Consider the following 15,442-nt stretch of genomic DNA (forward strand, 5'->3'; position numbering starts at 1 on the left):
TTTCTGTGTTTCTGAATATTCTCTTTATTTTAAATTTTGTTGCCTTTATTTTTTTCATAATCATCTTTAGTAGCCCATAAGAAATGCCTAATAAGCTATTAGACTTAAAGCCCAGCAATAAAAAATCGGTTTATCTTCTGGAGGGTAAGTAGGATTCAAGTTGTAGGTGAAGCTGGATCTTGAGAGGTATTTTCATTGTGGATGGGGAATACCCATGTTAGAGGATTAGTCCCTTAGCTTCTTACGTTAGCATCAACAATGACAACAACAGCCAAAAGGAAAAAAAAAAAGAACCAAAACACAAAGCAAGCTAGATTTCATTTAAGAAAATAGGATGAGGGGCGCCTGGGTGGCTCAGTGGGTTAAAGCCTCTGCCTTCAACTCAGGTCATGATCTCAAGGTCCTGGGATCGAGCCCCCGCATCGGGCTCTCTGCTCAGCAGAGAGCCTGCTTCCTCCTCTCTCTCTGCCTGCCTCTCTGCCTGCTTGTGATCTTTGTCTGTCAAATACATAAATAAAATCTTTAAAAAAAAATAGGATGAGTATTCTAAACTCTGTGACCTTCTAATGAAGGATACACAGAACAATGGAAAACTATCTGGATAGTCAGTACAATACAAAATAAATTACTAAAATAAGTAAATTATAACAAATAGACATAAACTCCACTTGCATTCATTGTACACCCACTAGAATCAGTCCTATTCAAAATACCTTATTTAATTGTATTTACTTTCTGTGAATTATTTTTAGATCCATTTTAGAGAGAAGCCCACCAAAGGCTTAGAGATGATAACTAACTTGGCCTAATAACAAACGTTTATTACCAAATACTTTAAAATTATCATGTTATGACTGGCATTTTTTCTTGCTTGTGTTTAGTGCCCTTTCCATTACACACCACTTAAAATGTTGTAGTGGTATTCAGCTATGTTATATTAGATTTTTGCTTCACCCTCTAGTTCTGTCTCTTTCTATACATACATAAATATCTTAAAATATGACATGGGATACCATATTTTCATAAGAATGACATCAACAATGAGCCACAAACTGTGTCAGATATGTTGGTCTCATTCCTGCCTCGTATTCCCTTTCTTCCTGCATACAATAAGGAGTTCTATTCCACTTTTATTGTCCTAAACAAGGCTTCTTAATCACAGCATTATTGACATTTTGGCCTCGATAATTCTTTGTTGCGGGAGCTGTCCTGTGCGTTGTAGGATGGTTAGCAACATCCCTGGTCTCCGTCTACCAGGGGCCATCAGCACCACCCAACGTCACCATCTAAAATGCCTCCATAATCATTGCCAGATATCCCTTGGGAAACAAAATTGTCCCCAGCTCAGAAGGACTCCTTTAAGCTCAATATGAAAATAACTGAATAAAAGTGTAGGCCCTCTGCTCAACTTCTTTCCTGGCATTAGGGACTTTAAGGAATTAATTATGTAGGCATTGTATTAAAACCAGTCAGATTACCCTGTGGGAACAAACAGTGGCTTAATACAATGAGTCATCAGCTCTCCAGGGCAGCTGGCCTCCAGAGGTAGCTCACCATTCTAAGCTACTTCAGTCTTTTAGCAGCTTAGCATCCACATGTGTTTCCGTGATCTTCGTGGCAGGAAGAGACAGAGCATAGGGCATTGTGCGCAAAGTCTTAAATCTGTCCCTCTGGAAGGGACACATGTCTATTGACATAAGTCAGTCAGAGAGCTCTTTCAGGCAGAGAAGTAGTTTAGTCCTTCATGCTGGGAATACTGGTGAGGATCAAGTGATGTTTACCATCATCATCATTTCTGAGTGCTTTATATTGAGCCTAGTAAAGTTCTAGATGACATGATTCAAATAAAGTTGAAACAGAGTGTTACTTCTGGAGGAACCCATTAGTTCTGGAGAGTATGTACACACGTGAAATAGTGAGCAAGACAATATATACCACACGTAACAAGTTGTAATAATGTGCATTACATTTATATGTTATTTGGAAAATATTTACATTTTTGTGATGTTTGTGTGGTATGTCTCTTGGGTTCCGGGACCCAATTTCAACATGTGTGGGGTGAGGGTATTTCCCCATCCATCCAACTAATTTTTTGAACACCAACTTGGTGTCTTACAATTTAGATTAATTCTGACCCTATCCACCTGGAGACAACATCAGCTTCTGCAAGGTAAGAATTCAGTCCTATAAGATGCTCCTCTACTCTTCAAACAAAGGTTGTGCAAACAAAGGTTGTTACCCGTGCTTCTGATGGACTGGCTATAAATCAGAGTTACTATGACCCTTTCCTATTTTGGGTTTGATTAATTTGCTAGAGCAGTTCATAGAGCTCAGGAAACATTTTACTTGATTACTGGCTTATTTTAAGAAGGTATAATTCAAGAAGAGCCAGATGGCATAGATGCACTGGGCAAGGAACGGCGGGGAATGGCATAGAGCTTTTATACCCTCTCAGGGAGCCCCACTCTTCCTGTATCACCAACCTGGAAGCTCTTGGAATCCTGACCTTTTGGGTTTTATGGAAGCTTCATGACATAGGGATGATTGATTAAATCATTGGCCATTGGTGATTGGTTCAACCTCCAGCTCTCTTTCCTCCTAGAAGCCAAGGGGTGGGACTGAAAGTTCTGTCCTCTAGTCACAAAGTTGGTTCCCCTGGCAATCAGCCCATCAGATAGGTACCATCCAAATTACTCATGAATGTATAACAAAAGACACCTTTAAGCCTCTTATCACTCAGGAAACTGTGCTGGAAATTGAGATGAAGACCAAGTACATATTTCTTATTATAAATCATAATATCACAGTATGTCTGTCTATTGTTTTTTTTCTTAATGTCCAATAAAATTTTATAAATCTTCCTAGTTAAATGTATTCCTAGATATTCTATAATTTTGTTTTTATTTTTGAATGAGAGTCACCTCCACTTCTCCATTTCTATCTGGCTATTGCGAATACAGAGAAAAGCTGTTTGATTTTTGTATATTTTCCCTCATCCAGGTATCTTAATACTTTTAATACTTTGCATAGCTTTTGTAATTGAATCTTTTAGGGAGTAGTTCTCAGGTTCTCAGGATGCACTGAACTAGCAGCATCAGTATTGCCTAAGAACTTGTTAGAATTACAAATTCCTGGACTCTCAACCCAGATCTACTGACTCAGAAATTTTGATGGTGGGGTCCAGCCTTTGGGATAATAGATATAGAAACATACTTGAAAAAACATCGACAACATTTTATTTCTTTTTTTTTCCAGACAGTTCTATTTCTTCTTAACTTGAAGCATTAGATGGAATATATAGGACAGTGTTGGGCACTAACGTATATAAGCTTAACATTGATTTTGTTTAAAAGGAGATTGTTAGCTTCTGGTGTTTAAAAGTTCTCCTACTTTTGAAATTTGAAGTGTAGAGTTTGAAATTTTTATGTAGAGTTTCAAACAGGAATAATGGCCGATTTTTGCAAATGTTTTCCAGAATTTACTGATCTAATCACTGGAGTTTTGCCTTTAACTTGTTAGTGTTTGAAATATGTTGATGAGTTTCCTAATGTTGAACCACATATACATTCAAGGAATAAATACATCTTAGTGGGCTTATTTTAATATGTTACAAGATTTAGCTTGCTAATGCTTATTTCCTAGCATTTTGGTTAATAGGATTGCTTATTTCCCTAAAAATGACAGCCCCGATATTTTTTCTTTCAATAATATTATTATTATATCAATAATATTGTTACACCATCTAATATTATTACTGCAGCTTTTCCTGTGCCAGATTTAAAGGTTAATTGCATTTTATTACTAAATTTTATTACATTTTCTGCAGCTTCTCATATCTCAAGCCCTGACAATAACAATAATAATCGTTGCTTCTATATATTCTCATTAGAATTCTACCAAATATCTGGCTGGGTAGCTGCCCTCGTCAAGTGGAACATATAACCATCAAACTGAAGCATGAATTGGGGATTACAGCTGTGATGAATTTCCAGACTGAATGGGATATTATACAGAATTCCTCAGGCTGTAACCGCTACCCAGAACCCATGACACCAGACACCATGATTAAGCTCTATAGGGAAGAAGGCTTGGTCTACATCTGGATGCCGACACCAGATATGAGCACTGAAGGTAAGCATCAGAAGAATCTGGCTTCTTGCTGAACGCGTTTCAGAGATGCCCTTGCTGTCTGTCCATCTGTCTACCTATCTACTTACCTACCTTTACCTTACTATACCTTACTATACATTTCTATGTATAATTGAATGACTTAAACATGAATGGTGGAAATGGAATCAATATAAGGTTTTAATTTAACATATTTAATGTGTTTTGGCCCTTGGCTAAGATTCTGTTTAACATGGTTCCTTTGATTTATTTACTGAACATGTATTTATTGTATATCTAAGGTATGTGTGGCATTATGCTGGCAGCTAGGAATACAGTGCTGAGGCAAAGCAGGTATGGCTCTTGTCCCCATGGAGCTTCTAGGCATAAAGAGAAGACATGCATCATCAAATGACCACAAAGAGAGATTTACAACTATGATGACATTTTTGTCAGGAAGATACTGCTATGAGAGCATGCACAGGCAAGTCAGATGTAGGAAGAGAGTCAGGGAAGGTTTGCTTGGGTATGTTTGAGCTAAGTCTGAAGGCTAGTGGGGGTGAGGTGGGAGAGAGGCTCCCAGCAAGAGGGCCGCCAGCTTGGGATGTCTCTGCAGCAGGAGGTAAAAGTTGGCACTGTGGACAAGGGATGGGAAATGGGCCCAGTGTGGATCTGGGGACCCCCGTTAGGGGGTCACTGTCATGGTTGAAGTGGGAGATCATGAGAGATGACCCAGCTGGGGGCTGGGTGGCAATAGCAGGCTGTAGTTCCAGCACGAGTACTGGTGGAGTGAGCATGTCTTTGTGAAGAGGGGTTATGACGTGGGTGCTGCTGGGGAAACAGGAGATGAATAAGGCAGAGTTTTGACCTCATAGCAATAGGCGGTAGGAGAAGTTCAAAACTAATTACAATACAGAGAAGAATGTGATGTGAGGAAGGAGTCAGGTGCTCCTGGTGGCTTATGTGGTGTCGGGGGTGCAGCACAGGGAGGCTGTATCAGTGTCATGGCATTTGAAGTGGCCTAGTTTTGACAGGTCAATGGGGAGGAAGGAGGAGTATGCCAGATGGAGGAAACAGCATCGGTGTAGCCCCAAGGCATGGGGTTTTACAGGAATGCTCTGTGTTTCAGCTTGGTGGTGGAGTAGGGTGCTTGAGGGGGTTGGGGGAGATGGAGGAGGTATCTGACGCGGAGAACCGTTACACTACCAGTATCAACAAGATGTCAGCAGGGGGCAGCAGAGAGCTGTGGGACTGGCACAGGCTGCGGGAGTTTGGTGAATTGCTTTTCTGCGGGAAAGGAGGAAGGTGTTGTGCCTAGTCAGAAACGACTCTACCATCTCCTGCCCCCAAAGTACATAATGTATCAGACACTCTCTTAAGTGATTTCATGCCTTGCCTCATTTAATTCTGACAAGACTCCAGGCAGAGCAGTTATCTCCATTTTGCAGAGGAAAAGACAGGTACAAAAATGTGAAGTAATGTGGCCATAGGGAAAGAGACACAGCCTGGATTTCAACACAGGCAGTTAGACTCAGACCACTGCTGCAGACTCCGTGCGGTGACTCCTGTCCCCGCATGCCCCTCTGGCTCTGCGTGCACATTCCACAGACCAGCGCCCTTGCAGTACCTGATAGTCATGATCACCTGAGTTAGACAAGTTGTGAGTGGGCAGGGAGGTGGCTTGTCTCCCCAGGGTCAGCAGTCCAGGGCGTGGGTGGGGAGAGAAGAAAGATCTCAAGGATCCTAGGGAGCTGGACATCGGCCACCTTGACTATGAATCTTAAATGGTTCCCAGGCTGGACTGAACCATCACTAGGGAAGAGGTATAATTTTAATTTTTATTTTAATTTCTTTTCCTGAGGGAAGAAATACTCCTCTTGGTAACAGTGGTCCAAAGAAACTTGATGTAGCTGTTAGAGCTCTGCTCTTTTTCAAGGAAAAAAAAATAACTTCACTTGCATGAAAGATCATTGGTTGAATCTAGGCCCACTGTAGTTGTGTTACGGTCTTTTTGGGGTCTCACTGCAGCATAACCGTGGAGCACCTTCCACACTGAGGCAGTTTGGTAGCACTCGTGGCAGTGGAAGGAGAGTTCCCGAGTAGCTGTGTGGTATCGAGCCGACTAGTTCCTGCATTTGGAAAATGGGGTAATCATTTCTGCCTTACGGGATCAAAACAATAGAGAGTAAGATGATTGATATGAAAGCTCTTTGTTTCTCTGGCTTCAAAACAGAAGATTGTTAGGTTCACCTGCCTATAGCTTCCAGAGAGCATTTTGATTCTTGCTTCCTTACTTCAGGTTTTATAGCATTGTTGCCCATTGGAGTATAAGGTGAGACAAAGCTTAGCGTAGCTCACCTGCATCCCATCCCATCCCTGCACTGATTATCTCGGGGCCCTGGTGACCAACAGGTATTTGCCTGCTAGTTTGGGGGTATGCAAAAACCTGAGGGAAAACCCCATCCCCAAAGGTACACTGTAGTTTGTTAAAACCCAGGGTCACCAAGTCCCATCCCAATCACAACAGCAGAGCACCTCCCACATGGAGGCACTCTGGCAACAACCAGGACAGCTGAAGGAGCGTTCCCAGCTGCAAAAGGCCAAACACTAAGACTAAATGAAGGCTTTCTTTGGTTCAGCATGACCTGGGGCGTAATCAGAAGGTTAATGACCATTCCCCAGGCTCCAGGGAAGTCCTGACCACTGGATTAATCTGTGTGGCTGACAATATTAGCACAATGAACATATAGATTAATCCAGCTATTTTTGGAACGTTAGAGAAAAATCCATCTGGAAGTGTTTTGAGCTGTAACATAATGCTGTCAGATAAAGTCTGAGAAAGAAGACAGTGTGTTAGGCCTGACTGTCACCACCGGTTGCCACAGACCCGTTACAATCAATTGTACTATCGATCCTTACTCTGGTACATTTTGTCACATGCCGAGGAGTTAGGTTTTTTCCTTTCCTTTTTTTTTTTTTTTTTTAAATTTTGGTTTGTACCTTTCACCTGAGACAAATCGGGCACTCACCTGAAAAAAACCAAATGTGTTCATTAAAATTCCATTTTCCTTCGTAGGAAGCACTCGGACTGTGTTTCAACCTCTGTCAGGGCAGTGCTGGTGATAACATATGGTCTGCCCTTGCCTCCTAAGTGAGGGCATGTGCTTCCCAGAGTCCTTGGCTACCCCTCTGCTGTCACCCTCCATTCTCTGACTCAACACCGTGTGCAGCTCTGCCGTGATGCTGGCACTGACCTTGGACCCACGGCATGTGGGCTTGAGACTCGGCGTGTGGGCTTGAGCCTGGATGCCACCGCCTAGCTGTGTGATAGCGAGAGGGCTATTTCCTGCACTTGGAAAATGGGGTAATCATTTCTGCCTTGCAGGATTATAACAATAGAATAAGATGATTGATATGTAAGGGCTTTGAAAATCACCAAGTTGTGACTATATTTTTAGTCCCAACTTCTTAAGTTTCTACTGAAGGTTGTACTAGATAATATGGATTTTATCTATATTACATTGCAAAGGTGACAAAGAAGATACGCTCAAATAAAATAATAATACATTCAGCCATAAATCTGCCTGGAGTGAAAAAAGAAGGGTGTGTGTGTGAGACACATACACACACACACACACACACACACACACACAAACACACGCGCGCACACGTGTTAATCTTGGAAAGGCTGAAAGTCACTCCAGCAATAATGCCTTTCAAGGTCAACCTTAGGTAAAGGGCATCTTCAGGGCCTTTTCCACTCCTCTCTCTGATTTCAGGCCCTAATGCCACAGGCTGTCCCCAGCATGTCCGCGTCCCTCTTCTCCCAACCTTTGTTTGCTCAGTACATGCTTTCAGGAAGCTTTAATCATTCCAGAGTTGGATTAGCCTGGAGAAGGTGTGGGCCACAAGTTAGATTAGAGGAGTCCAGTAGTGTCTCAGATCTAATGAGTATTATTGGATTTTATTTCATTTTATTTTTTATTCATGCATTTAATGGATGCTTATTGAGCATCTACTGAGAGCCAAGACCTGTTTCATATTCCAAAATAAGAATCACAAACAGTGAAATGTTTTGTTATACCTGCACAGGGTTTAAAATTTTCAACTTAGCTGTCAACAGTTAGAATTTGGAATATTTTATATAAAAATTCGGGATTTCTCTCTTGCTTTTAGGTATTATCATTTTTACAAATGGAAACTTATCTAATTCAGGTCTGGATGAAGCCTAAATATATGAAATATAAAAAATTAGGGGCTTGGGGTGCCTGGGTGGCTCAGTGGGTTGAGGCCTCTGCCTTCAGCTCAGGTCATGATCTCGGGATCCTGGGATCAAGCCCCACATCAGGCTCTCTGCTTGGCAGGGAGCCTCCCCCACCCCCCACCCCCGCCTGCCTCTCTGCCTACTTGTGATCTGTCAAATAAATAAATAAAATCTTTAAAAAAAAATTAGGGGTTCTTGTTGATGTTGTGCAAGCTCTGATTCTGGGTACCCTCTATTTATTCCTTGGTGGGTTGTGTGTTAGCTCAGGCTCCCTAGAATGGGTTTTCTAGCAGAGGCACATGGCCCATTGGGCACAGGGAGCCCCTCTAGGGTAGGAGAGAGGAACTAACACCCAGGAAGTTGTTGCTCTCACCTGGGCTAACAGCAACCGTGTGACAGAGTAGGTAGGGGGTAGAGACTGATTAAGAACTCAGACTGAGAGCATGGAAGCCCGCAAGTGCCCCTGGCCAGGCAGATCAGGGAAGGGCACTAGTGCAGTGGTTAAGACCAGAGGCTTTGGAGTTGCACCTGCTGGGTTTCAGTGGCCACTGGGGAATAACCTTGGGGAGGTCTCCTTGCCTCAGTTCCCTCAGATAGAAACTGAGGATAAAAATAGTACCAACCTCATAGTTGTTAAAAGGTGATTGCCAATGAACTATTGCCTGCACGGTGCTCAGAACAGCACTTGGCAGGTAGAAAGGGCTTAGTAAATGTGAGCTGTCATCAATCAACACAGAGTGATTTGTAGTCCCTAGAAATCAAAATAAGCAAGAACTCCAGTGGAGGCCAGGCTAAGACAGGTGGGCATCCTGGCCCACGTCCTTGTCTGGCATCCTTTTTATGTTATTTAAATATTTGTTTGACAGTTCTTAAGTGTAGTGGCTAAGTGATTCTAGGAGAAGACCCCTGCGGGGTGAAACCTGTGTTTAAACCGGGAGCCTTCTGGAGCTTCCCAGTGGCAGCTGTCACTTACCTTCTAGGATTGCATGGCTGAGGTCATAGAATTCCAAGCTCACACATATCCCTTTTCGACTTCTAAACTATGTGCATGCCTCTTGAGGAAACTTTTACAGATAAAAAGGAAAGGGAGAGACAGTGCATCATTTGGGCCAATTGACGCAGACCCTTCCTTAGGGAATCTCTGGCCAGAGGGCAGGTGGGGGAAGGGATCTTGACAGGTTCATGTGAACCCCAGATTGGGCAGGTCCTGTGACACTGAGGCTGCAGAAACCGAGCCCTGGGGGCTGGGACTCTGCTTCTAGAAGTTCCTACCTCACTTGGCCACTGTGGTCTGTTTATATACTGGGCATTTAATGAAAACCCATGTTAAAAATACTTCTCGGGGATAAAAAGTACAGCACAGGGAATAGAGTCAATAACCTTGTAATAACGTCGTATGGTGACAGTTGGTGACTATACTTACTGTGCTGAGCATAGTGTATGGGATAGAATTGTTGGATCACTGTGTTGTACACCTGACACTGACATTGTATGTCCACTACATTGCAATAAATTTTTTTTTTTCTGCTCATCTCCTGGCAATGTACATGGTAGCTGGAGAGGGATCTGTAACAGGAAACTTGGCCAGTGATGCCAGCCATGGCAGGAAGAACCCAGCTTCCCAGTTTGATCAGCTGTCATTCCCTTCCCAGCTGGTATTAGTGGGGCTACACCTCTCATACCCCTTCAGCAGAACAAAAAGCCTTGCCTGTGGGCAGGCCTCACCCATATTGGCAGGGTTGCTCAAACATACTTTGGAAGTTTTGCCTCCTCTGATCTCTCAGCTGAAGTGGTGTATCAACTACATGGTAGTCTCCCTGAGACAGACAGTGAGACGTCACTCTGGTACATAGGACCTTCTACACTTTGTTCCATTTCTGGTGACATTTTACTGCCTCTGGGGCAGTGCCATGAGCAACTGACTATGTGGCATGTCCGTCTATCTCTAACCTCAGAGTACCCCAAAACCTAGTGAGGAAGTGCAGATCAATGACAGTTTATGGCTGAGTTTGGGCTCTGAGGAATCAAGCAGCACAGAGGAGCTGGCAGGACTCCCTTAGATGCCCTCAGAGATCAGGCAGGGAATATGGACACAGGTTGATAGGCAGCAGGGAGAGACAGAGCCTGAGGAATTGCTAAGTGTGCCCTGACCAAAGGCATTCCAGTTACAAATGTCTCTACACTGCTGTGTGGGACCTGTGGCTTGAGATGCCTTGGTGAGACAGAGGGATAGAGAACCAGCAGCAAAATTAGAATATTATCTTGGCTTCAGTGTAGATTTTCTGCTCCTAACTCAGAACAGGGTGAGCCTGAAGCTAAGGTAGACCCACCCGGGATGGAGTGGTAACTGAGAGGGCCTTCAAACCACGGCGGGGTCTTGTAACCTCTGTCCTTCTAAGGTACTGATGCCTGGTTGCCATTTGTTGTGTTGGTCCTTAAGAGGCACTTACGTTTTGGAAGAGGACATCTAAAGAGGGAAGTCTAAACTTACTTAAGTGATTCTCATGACCTTCTGGCTCCATTCCACCATGGAATTCTAGGCCTCAGGATCTGCAATGAAACCTCTCCCGTCATCCAGTGGGATGGCAGTGCGAAGCACCATTGTGCGCCCGTGTCGTTGAGAGCACAGAGTAGCTAGTGAATGTCAAGTCACGGGCACATAATCCAGGACTCTCTACAGTTTCCCTCTTTCATCCCCTTTTGAAGTAATTTATATTGGCTGTTGTCCACACCCCCACCAAACCCACTATCTTTGCTCTGAGAACCTGTGTGCAGAAGAAATTCCAGGCGTCTAGGAGTTTGATGGCTTTAGGGTGATCTCTGCCTCACGAGACTAGAGAGTCTAACAGGCATGAGCAGAGCATTGTGTATCCTCTCAGTGTGTAAAAGGAAAAGACATATGATCACCTAATAATCAAAATAGTCATCATGAAGTAATGATAACTATAGTCACAATTGCCCAGTAAAGGAGAAATGGAATCATCTGAACATTCTCTGTATCACAAGGGAATAAAAGAATGATCGGTAATTACATGCGTGTCAATTAATGTTCGCCATCCCATTGGCCAAGTGAAAGTTGGCATATGTTGAGTGAATAAGATTGGCTCCTTTAACCAATATGGATTAATTCTCTGTTTTGCATTGATCTGGAAGATCCATTTGGATTAAAGAAAGTCTGGGTGAAATTTCTCTAAATCTCTGCCCCATCTGTACAAGCCCTTCTGATGGATGCAAAAATCCATTCTTCTGACCATAGGCAATGGTTAACTTTTCTTTGAAAGGAAATTTGCACCGATGCAGGAGTCACTCAGAGCAAAAACCAGGGAAAGTTCAGAGCTGACCCACTGCCTCTGGAGTGTTCTTTCTACTTTATTATTAGTAGGTTTTGACATTGTCTCACCCTTTCCCTCACAACAAAGGAATGGCACAAGCTCGCATACCCCTGCCCCTCCCTGCATGGCACTCATCTCACCAGGCACTGGAGGAGCTCTGATTAGTGGTGATATTGGGGTTTCATTATTCATGTGTCTGTGCTGTGCTTTCTCAATCCCAGGCCGAGTACAGATGCTGCCCCAGGCGGTCTGTCTCCTGCACGCGCTGCTCGAGAATGGACACACCGTGTACGTTCACTGCAACGCCGGGGTCGGCCGGTCCACGGCAGCCGTGTGCGGCTGGTTCCAGTACGTGATGGGCTGGAATCTGAGGAAGGTGCAGTACTTCCTCATGGCCAGAAGGCCGGCTGTGTACATTGACGAAGACGCACTGGCCCGTGCAGAAGAAGACTTTTTTCAAAAATTTGGGAAGATTCGTTCTTCCATCTGTGGTGTGTAGGTGGCCTGTCTGCTTCCCCACCCTCCCATTTTCCTTAGGAACCCAGTTTCCTTAGGTGATGTTAGCAGAATGACCTAGAAACAAAGATTCCACCAGAACTGAAAAGATTGGTCACTTGGCTTTGCCCGCAGCCTGCCCCCTTTTGTCTGGGGTTGACATTCTGTCATGCTTTGATTGGGCTGTATTTTCTTTGGAAATCTTTACCGTGGAAGCTGTGACTAACTGACACAGGAGAAAAAGCCACAAGCAATTGGACTGCACAGTATTGGACAGAAAAGTAATGCATGCATCTGTTGTATTATGGCTTAATCACTACACCTTCTCATGGCACTGAATGTGACCTGCAGAACAAAAGATGGGGGATCCATAGATGGGACTACTTGCACATTGATGCATGCACACGTGCACAGCTTTTCTGCTCAACTGAACTGAAAGGATACAACGAGAGCTGGTCAGTTGCCAAAGAAGGGAATGTGGGTAGAAGCATGGACTAAGACAGAGGAGGAGCTCTCATGACTGAAAGTTGATGGCTTTCTAGGTGTTGACATCCTGCTTCCCAGTTGTTCCAGTCGGTTCCAGGCACCACCTTCTCTACCCACAACCCTGTGTGGCAACCACAGTACAGTTACTGTCTCTCTCTTTGGTGTAATTGAGGCTCAACGAGTGTAGACAGCTTGCCGCAGGTCTCTTGGCTGGTCTGGGACCAGCTGGTGTTTAAAGCCCACGTTTATGTGACTCAGTGCTTTCAATACAACTTGTTGGTTTTCCAGCACAATGTAGTGGATTCTGTGTCTTTCTTTTACAATAAGGTCAGTTTTTCTGCAGCAGTTTCTACAGTGAGAAATGGAACAGCGTTCTGATTAGTTGCCAAGGAATTTAGGAAAGTAGTTCTATTTTGTGCCACCTGACTTAAAACATGGTGGGCTGTCCTAGCACCCGAGAGGCCTGAGCCATAGCTCACGAGAGGAGCCGTCCTACCAGAAGAGCCCGAGTCTGTAAATGATTGTTGCACAGCTCAGGAGTGGTCCTGTTTCATCCCTTAGTTTAAACCAGTACAGAGTTACTGTGCCCCCAGAATGTGAGACTCACTACCCAGGGTTCTGTCGGAAATACAGAGATGAACAAGACCCGGCCTTCAAAAAGCTCACAGCCCAGAAACAGCCTGGTGTTCAACCAGCCATCCTGCAGGATTGATCAATGATGATATGCCGGGGTGGGGGAAGGAGAAGTAGCTTTTGTCGGGTGCCTTGTATGTGCCAGGTGCTTTTCGATTTTAATTGAACCTTCATGGTACCCTATGAGGGTAGTTCATTACCTCCGATATAGAGCCGAGAAAACGAAGGATCAGACAGTTCATTCAGCTGCCCAGCATCCATGGTGAAGAAATGGGTGAAATGAGAAAGCTAGGTTTGTTTAATTCAACACCCTTTTTCTGTGACACTGCAAAGCCTGCTTATTTTTCTGCTCCTTTTTTTCCTTCCGTAATTGTTTATTGATAGATACGAGAGACTCTGAATTAGGAAGTATGGGGGATAAAAAGGACACAAGGTAAGTTCCACTGGAGTTCAGAGGAGGCAGGGACATCATTACTGTGGGACTCAGGGGCAATGTCTTTTGATTTGTCAGAGAACGCTAGACAGCTCACGTTTCTCCTGCAGGTTTACCAAGTTAAATTTATAAGACAGGATTGAATATTATGAAATCTCGCTCCCTTGCTAAAAATAACTAGAGATAGCTATTATATCTAAGTAACCCATTTATGGTCATAATGTGTTGCGTAAAACTTAACCCTAAAAATGGACTATTTCTAACCAATTGTGTGTGTGTGTGTGTGTGTGTGTGTGTGTGAATTTTTTTAATGCCTAAGAAGCTCAGCTATGTAACCTCCACTATAGAAAGACCTTTCCAGGTGGATTTTCCTTTTTACTCTGATAGGAAACAGTTTAGGGCTATTAAAGAATGTTTTGGAATAACCTCTCTTGTCCTCAATAAATGGATGTCCAATGTATTTCAAAATTACCTGGAATTTTGCTGAATAAAAGCATTAAAATGACCTCTGATTATAGGATTAAAACTTTTTTTTATTAACTTAGTCTGAAATTTAAAAAACAGTTTCCTTGAAGAAGCAGTCAGCTGAGCTAAGTTGTTTTTCCTTGCACTCTTATTTTCTCAATCACTGATGAAAATTGGCAGTTACAGGGCAAAAGGAAGACAAAGGTGAGGGCCACGCAAAGAAGTGAGGATGAAAACCTCAAAAATGTGTCACAGAAAATCAAAGCAGGAATGATGTCATTAGCTACTTGTCACTGGCATTAACAAAACTTTCTGGTTACAGATTTCTTAAGGAAAATCATGAAATCTCACTCATGGTTAAGAAATGCCCGAATAGGTTTATTTCTTCAAACATGAATCATGGTCCCTGAAATATTTTGTATACAACATTAGGAAATATCTAGAGAAATAAACACATTCTTCTGACCAACTTACGGTATGGGTGAAAGCTACTTGGCTTTGCCTAAGAAATAATGATGAAAAAATGCTCTGGGGGCCTTGGTAATAAGACAGTAATGAAAGGCAGGCTCTGAAGACAAGTTACATAGATGGGAGAATTCGCCATACAGGAAAAACACTGAGTCAGTTTGTCCAAAAGTTACAACTGAGAATCTTTGCGTTTAACCTGGGTATTTCCTTTATTGTTCAGAGGAGCAGACTGAGCCCCAGGGACACCAAGCCACAATTCGTGTAGCAGGAGTTTTAATTGAGGCCCAGAGGGAAAGGAGCAGTGAGGAAGGGGATTTATTCAGATTTACTGAGGGGTCACAGCAGAATTCACGAGCGAGAACAGCCAGTACTGGGAGTGGGGAAGAATTGGTGTGAGGATTAATGAAAATTGGAGTAAGTAGAAGAAAAATGGCTGTAATGAGAAAAAGCAAAAGGCAGTGAAATGTTCAAAGGGAGAAAAGGCAGGGGTTTCCTTTCACAAAGATAGTCTTGGGAGATTGAGAAGGCAGTTGTAACCACAGGAACAGAGGTGACTCAAGGTTATGTTCCCAAGATAGAAGGGCATGCTCTGTAGCCACTGACTTCCCTCTGGGACTAGATTACAGCAGGAAAAAGGAGCAGCTGTAAATAAGGAAAAGCTTAAAAAAAGGCGGCTGGTGCCTGGGGGGTTTAGTTGGTTAAGCATCTAACTTTGGTTCAGGTCATGATCTCGGGGTCCTGGGATCAAGCTCTGTGTTG

At 43.4% G+C, this 15,442-nt stretch overlaps 1 protein-coding gene across 2 annotated transcripts in view; it reads left to right on the forward strand.

The window, feature by feature from the left end:
- EPM2A (EPM2A glucan phosphatase, laforin) overlaps positions 1 to 14,254 on the forward strand; it is a gene marked incomplete at its 5' end in the record, with an annotated part of 114,157 nt that extends 99,903 nt beyond the window's left edge. The window contains 2 exons of one of the 2 annotated variants that reach the window (XM_080805670.1): positions 3,890 to 4,131; positions 11,925 to 14,254. In XM_080805670.1, coding sequence (XP_080661796.1) covers positions 3,890 to 4,131; positions 11,925 to 12,202 — 520 coding nt within the window. In that variant the 3' untranslated portion in view covers positions 12,203 to 14,254. The remainder of the gene's footprint in view (positions 1 to 3,889; positions 4,132 to 11,924) is intronic. The other variant, XM_080805671.1, reaches the window with a different exon arrangement.
- Positions 14,255 to 15,442: the final 1,188 nt, after the last annotated feature.

The sequence above is a fragment of the Martes martes genome (genome assembly GCF_963455335.1).
Source record: "Martes martes genome assembly, chromosome: 6".
Classification (NCBI taxonomy): Eukaryota; Metazoa; Chordata; class Mammalia; order Carnivora; family Mustelidae; genus Martes; species Martes martes.